Source organism: Megalops cyprinoides, chromosome 11 (assembly GCF_013368585.1).
Source record: "Megalops cyprinoides isolate fMegCyp1 chromosome 11, fMegCyp1.pri, whole genome shotgun sequence".
NCBI lineage: Eukaryota > Metazoa > Chordata > Actinopteri > Elopiformes > Megalopidae > Megalops > Megalops cyprinoides.
In genome coordinates, this window is record NC_050593.1 from 30,646,804 (window position 1) to 30,663,909 (window position 17,106).

Genomic DNA, 17,106 nt, shown 5'->3' on the forward strand with positions numbered 1-17,106 from the left:
GGCTGCCAACCCAGTTCCACAGTTTTGGCAAATGTGATCTTTTCTCAAGGATACATAGATGAAAATGCCATAAGCATGATGATTATAATCACGGCATCAGATCAGACCATACAATGTAATATTATATGGCTGTCTTTGTAGTTCTAAAGAAAAATATTCTGTATTGGATAAATCTTTTTTTGGATAAATTTTTGACACACATCCCAGAACACATCATACATGTGTAAAACAAAACTTTTTTTTTTGACAAAACTTTGCATGCCTATGTATCATACACCCTTTATCCAATAATACAAAGTAAAACAATGTATAAAAACTGAATTAATAATGATGAGAAATAACTTTTTACATAAACAGATTGAGAAAAAGTATTTCAAAGTATTGGTAAGAAAGGCTGTAACCACTGACCTCTGGTTTTAAGGGGCAGGCCTATGTTGCACCCGAGACTGTGCACAGAGGGGCGCTGTTTACATGAACTCGCGTCGTCTGAAAACACAAAGTAGTCTCCTCTTTCTTGAAATGGTTTCACCCAACCAGGTATAATAGCCAACGGATTTCAGAGTCGCCCGCATCTTGACTGTTGCCGCTTTGCAGGGGGACGGATACTTCTCAATCTCATTGACTCAAGTTTCACGTTTCCCAAGATTTATCTTTTTTATTTGACCTCTCCCCACTTATCACACAAGCTGAAGTTTTGAAAGCGCTGTTATGTGAACTTCGGGGATTTTTGTTTAATGTTTAGCAAGATTACAAAAGTAAGGACCACCAGTTTTTAGGCTATTTGTCGGCGCGCTGAAAGTTCGAGGAGATGAATTCGACAGCATTCAATCACACGGACAGCGGCCTCTTTTCTAATAGGAGTGAGGGGATTCTGAAGTGCTGTAACCTCTCATCTGTAGTGACAGATAACGGTTTTGTGGCTACGGCACCGGACGAGAGGAGTCTCTTCATCATGAGAGTTGTGCAAATAGCGGTCATGTGCGTGCTCTCACTGACCGTGGTCTTTGGCATTTTCTTCTTGGGCTGCAACCTTCTCATAAAATCGGAGGGAATGATCAACTTTTTGGTTACGGACAGAAGACCGTCGAAAGAGGTGGAGGCAGTGATTGTCGGTGCGTACTAACGCAGAACACTTCGGGAGACGGACACAAGCTGAATGCGAACGTTTAGCTGTAAACAACTTGATGCCTTCCCCAGTACTTCAGCCCCGGCGTAATCAAGTTTGCATACGAGGACAAATTATGCATTTGCTATACACGGAAAGATCATATTCGGATCTATTCTCCTGCATGGACAGCTCACGAAACCGATGTACCGATGGGACCACTGGATACGATTCAGGAGTTTTTTCCCCTGATATTCGTGTGCCATTTTCCCTGTCGCCAAAGCCTATCTGTTTAAGAATGTGCATAATTACTGCTCAAACATGGACACAACTCCGAGAAGGAGCTTGAATTAGAGCTATTTGTAAAATATTTAGATACTGACATTTTGCCTTCTGTTGGACTGAAAGTAACGGGACCGAAGTGTTTTAACTATAAGTGAAATGCAAAAAGTACAGATATAGTCTTTTTTAAAAATACGAAAGTACACAATGTAATTTATACTGCTGGTGTAGGCATACAGTGTGCAATACCATGTTTCTTTTTATTTCTGCAGGCCAAACCATTGTTTGTCTGAGCCTACGTCAAATATGAATTATAGGTTAGTTCCTATCCGAATTGTTGAAATGTAATGAACAAAGTTATGTATGTTGTAAGTTTTAATAAATGCATCCTGAAATATGCAGATGTTCATTCATTTTCTTAAATGTAATTTGCTTCTCAGTGCTCTGTTTCAAATACATATTATGTTTGCATACCTATAGTAGTCAGTATTTCACTTATAATTGTAAAAACGGTAATTATAATAATTTAATGCTTAAAGTTTATTTTTAAAAAAGCAAATACCATGTGATGTAATATTTCTGGATTTTTTTTCACAAAAAGGTTCGCTTCAAGTTTTTCCGTTTTTCTATGAATACGTGTGCTTAAACCGAAAGCTTCCATTTTAGGTTATGTGTGACTTCTTTGCATATAAAATTATGACGCAGGCGTGGTTTTAAATATTTTCTCACTCTTATGAAGTCACTATTTATAGTTGAATCACCTTGAGGGCACGTGGTGAAGCAAAAGTTGTATGTCACACATATTCAAATTAGACACACGTATGTGAAACGTGCGCTCCTTTTCATTATAATAAAAAGAGATTCCTTTCATAACAATTTCAAATAAAGTCTCTCTTGTTAAGGGTGTTCAATATTTAGGTCCATTAGCACGTGCCTATGCCTGTGGTTGTGCTGCTCAGTGGCACTATACGACAGGTGTAGAGAAACTTTAATCAATAATAAATCCTTGATCGGTTGCATTTTTCTGGTAAAAGGCTGGATGGGGTGGGAGGGGGAGGGGGGACCCAAGTGGCCAGTCTGCCAGTGTGATGCTTTTATCATGAAGTAATCCAATCAAATCATTGCGAGGCACAGTATTTTCCAACTGGCTGAAGCGTACTGTGAGGAGATCATCGGCTACTGCAGCCCAGACGTCTCATGGGCATTTAACAATTTCATGCTGTTTCGTTTTGTGAAATTCTCCTCCCATTGAACAGCCTGCTGTCTGTAATGGACACATCTTCTGTGAAGCCCTCAACACATTACATCACCCAAAAATAAAAAATAAAAAAATACATGCAGGAAAGATTAATCCGTGGTTGGCGCAAATAGGCTTCAATGCTATCTAAAAGACAAATGATTTTCTCCAAAAGTGTATGACAACCATATCAACGAGCCAAATCCAGACGAATGTATTGCAGCCTGACGTCTGTTATAAGACAGCAATATATATCAAAAAACATAAATGTAACATGGCTAGATTCTAAACCACTAGATTAATTACAGAATGTGCACTTTTTCGCATTTCTGCGTGATTTACCACCTGCGTTTTTCGTCAGCGGTCAGGTTGTCTCTGTACGCGACACTTGTCCTTTAATGCCTCCTCTGGTCCTTGCATTTTTTGTGCTGCTTGTCGAGGTGACGCATGGCAGTCTCCGTGTCTCAGCCATCAGCTGTGCCTGACAGGGGCCTCTCAGGACCCCGAGGGGCTCGGTCGCAGATTAGAGAAATTTGGGCCGTATCACTCACCAATGACTCTATGACTCTGTGACTGCGTACTCCTGGAAGTCCAGGCCACGCTGCGCGCACACACACGAGATGTACGAGATGACGTGAGAAATGATAAGCATGCAGCTACACATGTCCACACGCCTTGCATGTTATCTCTGTGTGAGCTCTGTGTGAAGATGATATTTCTACCAAAAACATATGGTACATACACATTTGCACTGGCACAGTGGGATGAGCCTGTATAAAGTATTATCAGAATTTACAAAACACATTTCATAAAATTAATACAATTATGTTTGCTTTTTGTGGCAGGGAGCCCAGATGGCAAAGTTTCAAAGTGTTTTTACTGGCTTGCTGTTTTGTATTGATTATGATTATGATTACTAGACCCCTCCTATCTAATGTCTATTATGATGGTGATATTGAGCCCATTAAAGAAAGTGATGCATTTTGCAGCCCCTGGGCTTGTACTAGATGAAATACACTCTCAACAGCACTGGGTTCTGTTAGACAAAGCCGCTGTAAGCCAGGCCTATTTTTAACAGTCTTGGAAATGTGTTGCGTTTGTCATAATCACGCTGAATAACTGGAGAGCAGTCGTGTTTAAATCTGAAATTGTAAGAACCAGTTATAACAATGAAAATAAATGATGTGCAATGATGAGCAATGAAAATGTGATTTGTAGCAATTTGACATTTTGTGAAAGTTACTTTAATGTATATCATCCTTTTGTATTATTAGCAATCCAATCTCCCTGGTTTCTTATGGGATCCCTCTTTTGTGTCTGAAAACAGAACATCAAACATAAAATGAAGCACCAGTTTTGTCCAAGGTTGCAACGAGTGTGATTTACCTCTTTAGTGAATACCTAGCACTGAGTATGGAATGTGAATGCTTGGAACATGATTAATGCATCAATTATTATGTTTACACACACACAGTGTTCCAGAAAATACATGCATACATGGTATATCAGAGAGTATCCACAATAATCCCTGCAGAGAACAGGTACCAACAATCTTTTTTGGGAGGATGGCTTGGAAGAGGGTGTTTTTGCAGTATTTCGTGTTGATTTCTTAGCACTTCTGCAAAATACCCTTTGACTAACAATTGTCACCTTTTGCTCAAAGAAAAAATGTGAGCTCTTTTAGTTGGCAATGACAGCTTAAATAGCTGGAAGTGAATTACAACCCAGGAATCCCTGCAAAACATTCAAAATGTGCAGATGCAAGCATATAGGAGGAATATTCTGAATGCCATGTTTACATGACTCAGTATTCTATTTAAAACAGGAATGCCTCAGATGTAATTTTTTATGTTCTCATAGCTATAATACTTGCTCATTTGGGTTATAGAAAGTGTAACAAGGTGTTCACAAGATTCATGGTATGGTCAGAATGCTTAAATATTCAGGTTAGCTTTGGCATATTAATGTGGATGTAAACATAGTCACAGATCAAGCTCTCTTCCTAGGTTTTTACATTTCTGAAATATAAGAACACATTCTCTTCACCTGCAGAGAACTTAGTTTGACTATTGCCTGGGGATATTCACAGATCATTGGGCTGTTATCCCTCTGGTTGCAGCCCACATAAACTTGCACTTTAATCCTTAGCATATCACTTATTGTCTTCATTGTTTTAAAATGATAATTTTATTTGCACAGTCTAACAAATGAAACCATTGCCTCTTTAAGCCAGGAGAACAGAATGATGGCTCTCTGGGAGGCCATTTTGTCTCGGTTACATGAGATTTTTATTATCGTTCGCTGGATTTATGTCTGTGTCACAGAGAACAAACCCACTACGGGGCTAATATACAGTCATACGGAGCATTTAAGGCACCACAACATTTCCGTACAATTCTCTGCAAGAGACATAAAACTTCTATCTTGCAATTAAATCGACCATGTGATCAAGGCACAAACAACTGCTGTAAAGAGCTGAAGAGAGCAAATTGCCTCTGTTTGATTTCCAGCTGAGAGCGATTTGCTCTTTGCTCCATGCAAAACCATGACAATAATGCTTTCACTGTGATAGTAGGTGGATATTATAATGTTAAATGATTCGTGTTACATACGTGGTTTGTTCTTAGGGATATGGGGACGTTTTATACTTCCACACTAATTGTTTTTGTAAATAAGAACCAAATAACTTAATGTACTTGGGTTTGTGTCAGATGCTCTGTGCAATGGTCCTTAGAGCAGTGTTTCTCAAACCTCTTCTGGAGGACTCCTTGTTCTGCATGTTTTAGATCTCTCCCTGCTCCAACACGGCTGATTTAAATGATTACTTTATTATTAAGCAGCTTCAGGAGTTCATAACATGTTGATCATTTAAATCAGCTGTGTTGGAGCAGGGAGAGGCCTGCCGCTGTGATGTTCAAACACAGGTATTTTCTTCCCAAGAACACCTTTAGCTAGTCATGTTTTAATTGTGATTGGACTTCTTTAAAAAAAAACAGACAGTGTGTTGCTCCTGCTTAGTCAAGGAGAATGTTCTTACTCCAGACACCTCTTATGCATATTTACTGCCATCTAGCATCAGGGCGCAGTGAAGATGATTGAACTTGTCAGGTTCATGGTGGTTCCGCACTTTCTGACTTAATCTGCAGGTGCGACAAAAACCAGACACACGGACTCCCAGAACTCGAGACATCCCATTTGCCAATTCTGTAAACATCGGTACACGAGTCTTGAAATTAAAATTTTGCATGACTTCATAATGCTCCTCCATATAAGTTTAAAGGTGAACAGCATTGTGCTTTGTTTTATTTGGCTGCAGGTGACTTTGTTGCCTCCTTTTTGCAGAACTATCCCCTAAGCTACTCAGGACATCCCTCACCAATAGCTGATTTGTGGAGGAATTGCTGCTGTTTGTTATGTAGGCCATAAAAATTTATATTTCGGTCAGGCAGTCTCCCCAGTTTTTCTTTTCTAAATGGCATGTATATATTGTAAAACAGAAAATACTATAAAACCTCAAGTCAAACCTCATTGACTCCTTTCCATGTTTGCAAACTAACATGATGTTAAGCATGTTGAAAAGCTGTGAACTCTCCAAACATTTTTAATAAAAAATGGACATATTTTCTATATTTAACTGTCAGAACTGACAGAAGTTCCTGTTTGCAACCATGTAAACTGTTACCTAGCCTGCATATGCAGCTATGTGAATATATCATTTTAAATCCTATATACGTAAGACATTACATTACATTCATTTGGCAGACACTCATCTCGAGAGCAACTTCCAGCACAAAAACAACAAAAGTGTATCCAATCAAGTTGAATGAGGAACAGTGTCAGACCAGGAGATATAAACTTATATCTGCTGGTATTTAAGAGGAGGTGATCTGTCTGCAAGATACAGCTGTATAAATTATAATCACCATAAAAGAGTGATTTGTTCCCAAAACTATACTGTGTGTACTTTGTTTGTTTTACTTTTCATCAGTCTGAATACTTGATAGTTTTTGCATTTTTTGGCAACATGCATGACAAGCCCTGCTGTTTTATTAAAGAGGAAGTATTTGCCCAATAGTACATGATGAACCTTACCAAATATAAACTAGGACCCAGTTAGATATCTCAAAATGAAAAAAAGCTGAATGTGTGATTGGCTAGACTCAAACATTTGGTCAAAACGTGCATCGCTAAAAGATGTATCTGCGTTATTCATTTCATAAGAGATGAAAGATGTTGCATTCTCTTGAGATATCACCATGTCAAATGTGCAAATATATTTCAAAAATTTAATTTCACAAGTTCAGAATGACTACAATAAAAATGTCTTCACTTTTTTGTGCAAAAATGTTTGCAGATTATTCTGGTTATTCACAGGGCAGTGATTCTCCCTCTCAGGAATTTAATTCAGCTTCTTGTCCCTTTTCAGCTTTTCCACTCTGATGTCTCTTGTAGTGATTCTGTTAAAGGCAGTCAAACGGGGCACAGTTCTAGCCTGCTGATATCCGTAATCCTTTTTAAAGTTCACAAGTTCACCTCCGAGGTTGCAAATCAAACAACAAACTTTGAGAGGCTGCCATAAATGGAAGAGTGTGTAGTGTTTATATTACATTAGCAACTGCAGCAGTGGGAGCAATGTCGTTATCTCCCCGGCTGTCAGAAACAATCGTCCGTTCAAAGAGGGATTGTTGCCTTAAATAAATACATGCCCAATCCATAATCATATTATGCTACTCTTCTGAGACTGAGGCTACCATACAGTGTTACCTTCAAGGCTATCACCGATCCATTTCTGTCCTCACAGTTACAGAAAGGAGCAGGGAAAGAGAAGGCCTGTTGCTCTTGTCTGTGAGTTTCAGGATGGCACTAACAGTATAGCATCCCATAGCTACTGCAGATGCTAACTTTTTATTAGGGCAGTGCAATTACACTTCAGAGATATCCTCAACTGAATCTATTACATAACAATATAGCTCTTTTATTTTTTATTTTTTAAGTGTAATATTTATCTTCCAAGGATTGTATTATAGAAGTTTGTTTTGTGGGTTGTCAAGATTTCAGGCCTGGCAAAAACTACACTTTCAAGGACAGAGAAAGAATGCACTTTCACTCCCTTGGATCGGGAAAGTGGCCTCAGACAGCAAAGTTTCGCAGTGTTTGTGTGGGCTGCATTGTCTCCGCTGCACTGTGTGTGACTTGTTTCGTGAGGACAGGGCATTTCTAGCGTGTTGATTATGGCCGAGCTGTCCCCTGAAGGCACATTTATCTCCCTGCTGATTGGCCGAACGCTTGGCTGCCTGGTGGAGGTGGTGAATGATCTCGATTGCGACTGACAGCTCCAAATAGCAGCCCGACAGACACAGCCATCACCGCTCACTCCCACACCCTCGCCGGGCTCCGTGTTCCTACTGCGAGGGGCCAATGCCTTCTCAAGCTCAGCGGGAAGTAAAAAAATCTCTCCTGGACACCTGTCACGGAAATGGTGGCCCCTGCACTGATATTTTGCTTCAAAAATATACATGTTGAATATTTACATATGAGCCATCCTAAAACGACAGAAGTTGGAAAAAGCACTTTAAAAATCCCTTTGGATAGATGCTGGGGCATAGTGTTGCTGAGCTGTAATTTGCTGTGGCTCCAGCACTAGTAGTCAGTTCATGAATGAACTGAATTTTACTTTGCCTTTCTTAAGTCGACTACGCTCTTATTTCAGCCTGTTATGTACAGAGATGTGTCGTAGATCAAGGGAATTTATGTAACTACTTTTTATAAAAGGTCTGTTCTATTTTCTAGCAAAGGTCTGGCTGATTATTCAAGCATCATTCAGCCCATATCTGTAAAATTGTGTTATTCTGTATCAAAAATGATACATCTGAAGGTGATGTGTTAGTGATACCCACATGAGTGTTGCCAACAGAATAATGCCTTTTCACTGATGAGAGCAGTATGCAGAGATGTGTGATTCTTATGCCTCATTAATATCAGAAAAAATCTGAGTGTGACTCTCTTGTATGTATTTACTTTTCACTGACAGAGGAACTGGAAACAACAAGATTCCATTCTGTACATCGGATTGATTTCCTCACAAGAGGCGGCGATGCTGCAGTTTGGTATTCCTGTTCCCTGAATTTCAAACTGAGTTGGTCGCATTATTAACTTTTTCCACGCTTTTATGCAGTAGCATCTATCACTATATTTCCTCATTTCTTTCAAAGGTCTCTAGACCCAGTAAAGTGACATAGGAATAATAATAATAAAAACATTAAAAAGTGCTCCCAGTTTGCCATGCTGCTGTGTCTGCACTAGTGTAAGCTGTCCCCATGGAGGCTACACAGCTTTGATAAACAGCACTCAAAACATTCATTATTAATATGATATCGATCGGGGAATTCATTTCACTCTGTCCACAAAAGCGCTGGCTGACCCTTGGATACCGGAACCACCTTACTACTGAATGGGTTTGTAGCTGTTTCATCACTGGAGATTTATCACGATTGAATTTTATAGTAAATATTTCTCTCCATCTTAAACTTTTTTTTTCAGAATGGGCTGCAAATTTTCGAGCAGTGCTTCTTTGTTTAAGTTTACTCAAAGTAGCAGCACCTGCTGCTCCTCATATGAAGACTAAGAGGCTAAAAAATGTTTGAAGGCCCTTGAGGTCAAGAGAAGATGGAATGCAAAGTGGTTAACATGTGTTTAGACTTTATAAACACAGACATGCATGAGAGTGTTTCTAGTGTATACAAATGCCCTCCTACCGTGTCATGGAATGTGATTTTAAGTAGACACCCTCCAGTGTGGTGTGGGTAACGTCAGCATCTTCACGTAGCGCAGCTAGTTTTCCATGATGTTCCTCAAACCGCAGTATATTTCCCAGTGCTGACTACACACACACACACACACCCACACACACACACACATATATATATATATATATACACACACACACACACACACACACACACACACACATATATATATATATATATATATATATATATATATATATATATATATATATATAAACAAAACTTATTTTTAATAGTCTATTTTTAATTGGCTTTTGGGTGCAGGATTTCATAGAGTTGGGATTACAGCAATTATCACATGAGCAGCATGCCAAAAAATATTGGCGTGAAGTTTCCCCTGGGGATCTGTGGTGTTGCCTGAGTGGAGAAAGGCGTCTCAGGGGAGCCTTACTTCAACAGCAAGATAATTGTTTGGGTTTAAATGAAAACATATTTCATTCCTCTAGATCTGCTCTCAGTATTATTTTACCACATCAGTGGTCTGAGACTTTCGGCCAAAACACTCAAGTTTCAAGTACAAATGTGTAGATGTATTGTGCAGAAACCCATTGGTGTCACAGTCTACTTACAGGAGCGTATAAGATCACCTTCTCCACCACAGCACTCTCAACATAAATGCCTTTTAAAATGTATATGTCATATACTGTATATACAAACATATTTGGTCTGACAAATTGTTCCCAGAATTTTTGTAAAGAGTCACAATGCAAGTTCCATACATTTCCCTGAGAAGAGCTTCTTTTAACATGTTCATCTGATATATTTTCACTGATGCCATTGCAGCACAATAGTACGTATTGTAGTAGTATGTGTCTGAAAGCTTCACCCCGTTGGTCATCCATTCTATGACATGAGGCTGTCACCAAGACTCAAGCGCAGGCCCCACATGCATTTGTCATCAAACAGTCTGAAAGATCTCCTTTTAGGACCGTTGTGCTTGTAGCTTTTTTGTCACCTCTCTTTTTGAGTTCAGCACTGACAGCCGGCGTCCCGTGCTGTGACGTCCCCCGGCCGGACATGGCCCACCTGTGCGTCTGCAGGACACAGCGCTCAAAAGGTGAACCTTGACATCATAAATTTGCCGTTCTGTCTCAACATCCCATGATAGCCTCCTTAAAAGGAGGAGGAGGCACCGCTTCACTAAAAGGTGCACAGAACGCTTCTTCCCAGAACAAAACCATCACTCTTTCAGAGGAGAAACACACAAAGAGCAGTTTCTCTTCGAGGGCAATTGATTCTAATACATTGCTTCATATTCCTCGTCTCTGAGAATTATCCTTAAGATGAGTACCATACTGGCCTGAACGTAAGACAGTCCTGATTATGAGACTGCCATATATCCAGAATAAGCTCAGAATAAGCCTTCTTATTCTTACTTATTCTGACATGAACATGTTCTTGTTCATTGCAGCAGATCATACCAATGATGTATTTCCACAGTAGATGACAGTTCAGAAAGCCTTCCTTTTAGAGATTATATACTAATTGACAAGGTGCTGAAAACACCCATACAGTATTATGAACACCCATATATTAAGGTGAACCACATAAAGCATACGCAGAACGTACATTAGCATGACAAAATGACTGCACTAAGCATTCATAATACATTATGCATGATACATAATGCACCTTATCACTTGTCATAACTTGTAATATAGAAATGAATATAAAATCTAATCATGCCAACAATGTCATGTGACACTTATGACCTACCTGGGGATAAGCTAATTAATGCTTTTTATTACATCTGTATCAGACTATTGCCATGCCCTACTATTAAGAACAACAATTCCCCAAAATAATGCTGCTGCTGACATCCTGAAACCAAACCAAAACAAAAAAGACTACATTAAATCAGTTCTAGTATCACTGCTGTTACTATTAACAAAATACCAGATTGATGTCACTCTGGTTTTTGGTTTCTCAGTTCCCTTGGGAAAACATTTTTTTAAGATAATAGTAAAAAGATAATGGTAAAAATGATCAAGCTGAGCAAAGTGCAAGAGCATAGCTAAAGGGTATATAGAACTATTCAGCCTTGTGTTAAGGTATGGTCAGAATAATTCTTGCAAGGATTTGCATTGCACCCCTAGACGTACCTCAGTGCACCCACAGTTGTCTCTTTATATCTCGATGACTACATAGTATTTATTATGATTTTTGAGATATGCGCCCCCTGTGGATTGCAGGTGCACCCCTCTGTATTTTCTCTGGGAGTTGAGCCTGAGATTTCATGTCCCTTTTTAAAGCTGTTTTGAAATCAGGATGGCATTATAATTACCTTGTACTATTCAGATATCATTATTTAGTTATGAAATAGGTATGTTTTTACTATTTCATCACAACATTCAATATATTTTTATTAGCAGTAGGAAATTGGCTTCTCAGAATAGATTAATAGAATAGAAATCTAATATGAAACAAGGTATAAAAAAATGTCAAACCAAGAAATTATACGCTTTCTCACAAATACACAGTTTGAAATTCAATTTCCCCATTGTGTTACACGTCATAAAGGTCTATTAATTTCAGGACTTAATTCTCGATAAACGGCATTATCCTCAGACGCAGGCCCTAAAATCTCCCCTGACAGCTTGGACCAGGCTGATAACCAGTGCACTCCTGGCCGACTCACCAGTGCAGCTCGGCTGTCAGTTGCAGTCAAGTAGTGCGCAAGTAATGAATGACCTTTGGCAGAAACCAACTGTGAAGAAGACAAGAGGATTCAGCATCCTCAAAACACATCAAAAACACTGCTGTAAACCTCTGCAGTGTTGGTATTTCAATGCTGAAAAATGTTTTTAAAAATTCAGGAAAATATAATACATGAAATGAAAATAATCATATACAACCCTGAGAAGTCTAGCAGAATGTATATTAATTGTGTACAGTAAACATGCTTTAACACTGAATATGTAGAGAAGCAAAAAAAAACTCACATTTTGACAAAAATACATTTTATAGTAATAATTCACCTTTAGCTATAACTTGTGGTGGATTGGTGGTAAACGGGCAGGAATAGTTCCATATTGCACTGTATGAAACAGCAAATAGATTATTCATTATAGATTATTATTAATAGATTATTATTATTACTAAAAATAGTAAGTTTACATGCAATAGATGTTTGGTAGAGTGGTGCAGTGGTTAAGGAATTAGGTCTATATATCATCTCCATTGCTGGTTTCAAACCCAAGTGAGTCACTAATGATTCAGTGAAAAATCCAGATGAATAACTGAAAAAATGTGAAGTGAATAAAGTGCAAGCCATGTACTAACAGTCACCCTGAATAAGGTTGCTTGCTCAGTAATAATAGTAAATTAACAATCTCCTCAGTGCTGGTACATAAGGGTGAATAAGGTCAAGAATGAGCCATCTTAACATTGTCAAGAGGAAAGAGTAATGTTTTCCCGTATTCAACGTCATTACATGAAATACAGTATTTAAACATGTATTCTCTTTTTTTCACAGATCATCAAAGTAGCTGAGTTTTGGAGATCAAGGGTTATTCAGAGGTAAGGTTATTTATTTATGTAGAAAAGCATAACTCTCAAACAAAATTGCTAAGTGGTGCTTATTAGATTTTGTTCATGAGTATGTGTCAGAAATAGTACAAAGAGCATTTGCCCTTGTATTAATGGCTTATGTTCTGATGAAAATTAAGAACTTAATTTCATGATTAATACAGAAAATCAGTGTGCTTACACAAGACATTTTTAATAGCTGGAGACACCTTAGTTAGGAGGTTGGAAATGGTCTCTTGACCTCTCTTTGTAAACATAGAAAGATGTGAGCTAATTCCTTCTTTTTGGTGAAGTCTACACAAATCATTATAAAGTTCTTTGGAGATATAAATAGAACTAATTGAACTGTAACACACTGCATTTCATGTTCTGGCTGTGAATTATAAATAAATATATAACACAAGCAAATTAATGAATTAATATATAAGGGCAGATATGAGTGTTCATTTTATTTCCCCTTTGGACTTTGATTACCCTATCAGAAAATCATGATACTTTGGTTGTTGGCAAATGTCAAAGAGTCACCAAGCAAATTGGCTGTGTGCCCTGCCTACTTCACTCCCATGACAATTAGAAAAAATATCTCTCCTAATGAACTCTAATACATACACTCTATGTATTAGTGATGATTGTTATGTGAATACATGGCTAATGTAGCATCCCTACAGAAGAAAACAGGATACAGACCGAAAGACCTGTAATAATTTACCTCTTACAGACTCTCAAACATCACTACAGGGAGCAGAAAAAGCATTAACTGGATCTGAAGTCAAGATCTATTACCAATGAAAGGATTCAGACTAGTCCAGAAATGCCCTTACGAGGTGTCTCTGCCGATCAAGTTACATAATCCATGTATGTGGCCATCCAGGAGAATCGCTTATACAACAGCAAGGTTAAATGTGGAAGATATTTTTACATTACATTACAGTTTTACATTACATTACATTCACATTTTACATTGGTTTGTTATATTTACCCAATTTTTCACCAAGAACTTATTTAATATATATTATCTTTTCAGTGTTTGGTTTTTTTTCCTCAATGTGTCACATGATGCTTGCAGATACATATTTGATATGTGGCAAGGAAGGCATAATCATTTAACAGAACTCAGTATTTCAGTGTACATTATCCCATTTGATAGCGGCCTCTGTTTAATTTAATAGAATATAAATCAGAAATGACATGTTATGTCACCAATATTCCACTACATCGTGTAACATGGTGGCACTTAGCCGATGAACAAGTATTTTTACTTTGATTTACATTTGCAGAAAGAAAATATTTTAATGACAAAACCAAAAAAGCAGCATTTTATCCAATGACCCTTTTTTAGTTTCTGTAACAAAAATCATAGGTATAAAACAGTGCTTTGTCAATGCCCAAAGGATGAAAAAATCTTTGATATAAGACACCTGTCCTACCTGCATGTATCCATTAACCAATCATATATGTTTGGAATTTTTATCAAGCTTGCCAATTTTGAAGACATTAAGAAATTAACATGACACTCAGGGAAAGCATGTGATTTATTGTTCAGTATACACACACATTTAATGGCCCTTACAGATATAATTTGTAAATGTTTAGTACCATACCCTTTCCCTGGTTACGTATTCACATGAAAACCCTAGGTGCGTTTTGAAGGAGAACATGGCTCAGGGGAAATAAGTTGTGCACATTTTGTAAATGACAGACACTGCTTAACTTCAAATGCCCTGCCCTACGCAGAGAAAGGCAGAGTATCTCAGACACTCTAATCTGATTTGCCAGCTGACCAATGCGTCTCTTATTTAAAAGCTCTAGGGGCACCAGCCCTACCTTGGGAATTCAGGTTTAATGGTCCGCTGCCCTGCTCTGTCACAGCAAATGAGAATTTGTCAGAGTGCTCCGTGATGAAGCATCTATGGGTCATGACTTATTGAGCTTCTCTGATTCGCTCCTCTCTGGGCCAGAAGTACGGCAGGCTGCCTTATCAACAGAGTTTGGCACACGCCTATGTTAAAGTCTGTGTCAAATCAACCCCAGTCAGTTGTATGTTTGGGTGCAGCTTTTGGATGGAGGCAGAAAGTGCCCAATACCAGAAATCTGCACTTGTGCCTGAAGTTGTCATAATACAGTCAAATTAATGTTACATTTTATATTCCACTCCCAACATTTTCATGTGAATTTGCCTGAAAAGGAAAAACAACACATTTATTATTACTGGTGGCCTGTTCAGCATGAATACAGAAAATGATTTTCTATCAGGATTTATGGAGTTTCAAGAAACAAAGATAACATTGTGGTTTAAATGTTGGATGATACTTATAAATCATTTTGCCACAAAAGTACACAAGACTAGCCACTACTGTTTACATATGGCTGTATAATCAACTGTACCTCTTACATCACAGATTTCAATAACTAGACTGCACTTTTTCAATGTTTGAATTCATGTTATGTCATTTTTCTGTACAGTTCGTAAAATTATAATCAGTACAGTCTTTAGTGGGATTTACTGTTGTACCTTGCAACATTCGCACCATTTTGTCTTGCAACAGCTAAATCACTAAAACAACTAAAATAGTCTTTATTGATTTAAAGTGATTAAAATAGCCTTTATTGATCCAAAAACACCGAAATAGGCTTTATTGATTGTGTGGTATTTGGTCATTCTAAATCATGTGACATCAATGCCACATTTTTGGGGGATTCTAACATGCAGGGTGAAGGCATACTAATTACATTACTGGCATTTAGGAGACACTCTTATCTAGAGCTATTTACATGTGTTACAATTTTTACATGCTACCCATTTATACAGGTAGATATTTACTGAGGCAGTTCTGGGTTAAATACCTTACCTAAGGGTACAGCACCAATGGCTCAGCAGGGAATCGAACCAGCAACCTCTTGGTTACATTTACATTTATTCATTTGGCAGATGCTTTTATCCTAATCGACTTACAAGTGAGGTAGAGTACAACACAAGCAAAGAACCATAAGCAGTCAACAATATTAGACGTGATGCATGACCAGTTTTCAATGGTTGGCCAGACATGGTACAAGCTAGCTGGTAGAGAGAACAAGTGCGTTAAACCATTTGATTACATTTTTTTATAGTTTAGTAGGAAACAATTTTGAGACATGAGAAATTCCTTTAGGGGGTCATGTTTCAGGTGCTCAGGTGAGAGCGGAAGAGCTGCGTCTTCAGATCTTTCTTGAAGACAGAGAGGGACTCGGCAGAACGGATAAAGTGTGGAACTTCATTCCACCATCGGGGGACAATGGCGGGGAAAGTTCTGGATGGTGATTTTGCGCCGCGATGCGACAGGACCACAAGCCCAGCTCCTTACCATTATCCTACACTGCCACCCCACTATACCCACTGTCATACCACCTCTGCTAGGGGAGGGGTTGGCTTTTTTCTCCCTTCCCACCTTCAAGTTTCTTCCATACTTATGTGCCCTGCACCAAATACTCTCCTCATTAATAGTATTCATGGTCTCAGCATGAGCCAAGTCTTTTTGCCGTCATTTAAATATGCACGCTTTTCCATTCACCAGACAATGAGTTGATTAGGACGATGTCTGCACTGTGCACTGATGAGGCAGAGGAAGTCTGCCTGGCAGACGTTCACTGGGGTATATCTGAAAGAGAAAAACCCCTAAAAATAAACCTGAACATGATTGCGATTTGAATGTCACGTTTCAAATAGCTTCAAACAAGCGGAGTACATTGTTCTGTCCTTCGTAGGAGATTTTAAAATGCCAATATCATACAAAAGGGGTCACTACCACTGTGACTTGACCACAGTGTCTGCTCTCAAGTTTCATTGACAGTTTCTGTTTCTTAAAGCCTCTTAGGTTATTGTTTTGGTTTTGACATTGATACTGGATGGGGACTCATTCATTGTGGTCAAAGGGGGTGACGTAGCCCTCAAGGTACTATTTATTGGCTGGATTGGCCTGATGTCTGAAGAAATTTATTTGTTATCAATAAATTATCAACTTTTCCTTTTTATAAATTCTTAACACATCATTTTTCAGAGCTCAGATTAGATAGACATGTTAAAATATAACATGTAAGGTAAGCTACTGACCATTTTTATCCGAGTTCTGCCTCAGACTGTTTCTAAAGGGATGTTATTTTTATCGGGGGTG

The 17,106-nt window shown here is 38.4% G+C and overlaps 1 protein-coding gene across 1 annotated transcript; it reads left to right on the forward strand.

Annotated features, from left to right (window-relative positions):
- The first annotated feature begins 587 nt into the window (after positions 1–587).
- On the forward strand, positions 588–1,652 carry rprma (reprimo, TP53 dependent G2 arrest mediator candidate a). Its single transcript, XM_036541353.1, has one exon. It carries the CDS (start codon positions 809–811, stop codon positions 1,121–1,123), a length of 315 nt encoding a protein of 104 aa, XP_036397246.1. The 5' UTR covers positions 588–808; the 3' UTR covers positions 1,124–1,652.
- The last annotated feature ends 15,454 nt before the right edge of the window (positions 1,653–17,106 follow it).

Coding starts and splice junctions, on each gene's coding strand:
- rprma (XM_036541353.1), top strand. CDS start 809: ATGAATTCGACAGCATTCAATCACACGGACAGCGGCCTCTTTTCTAAT.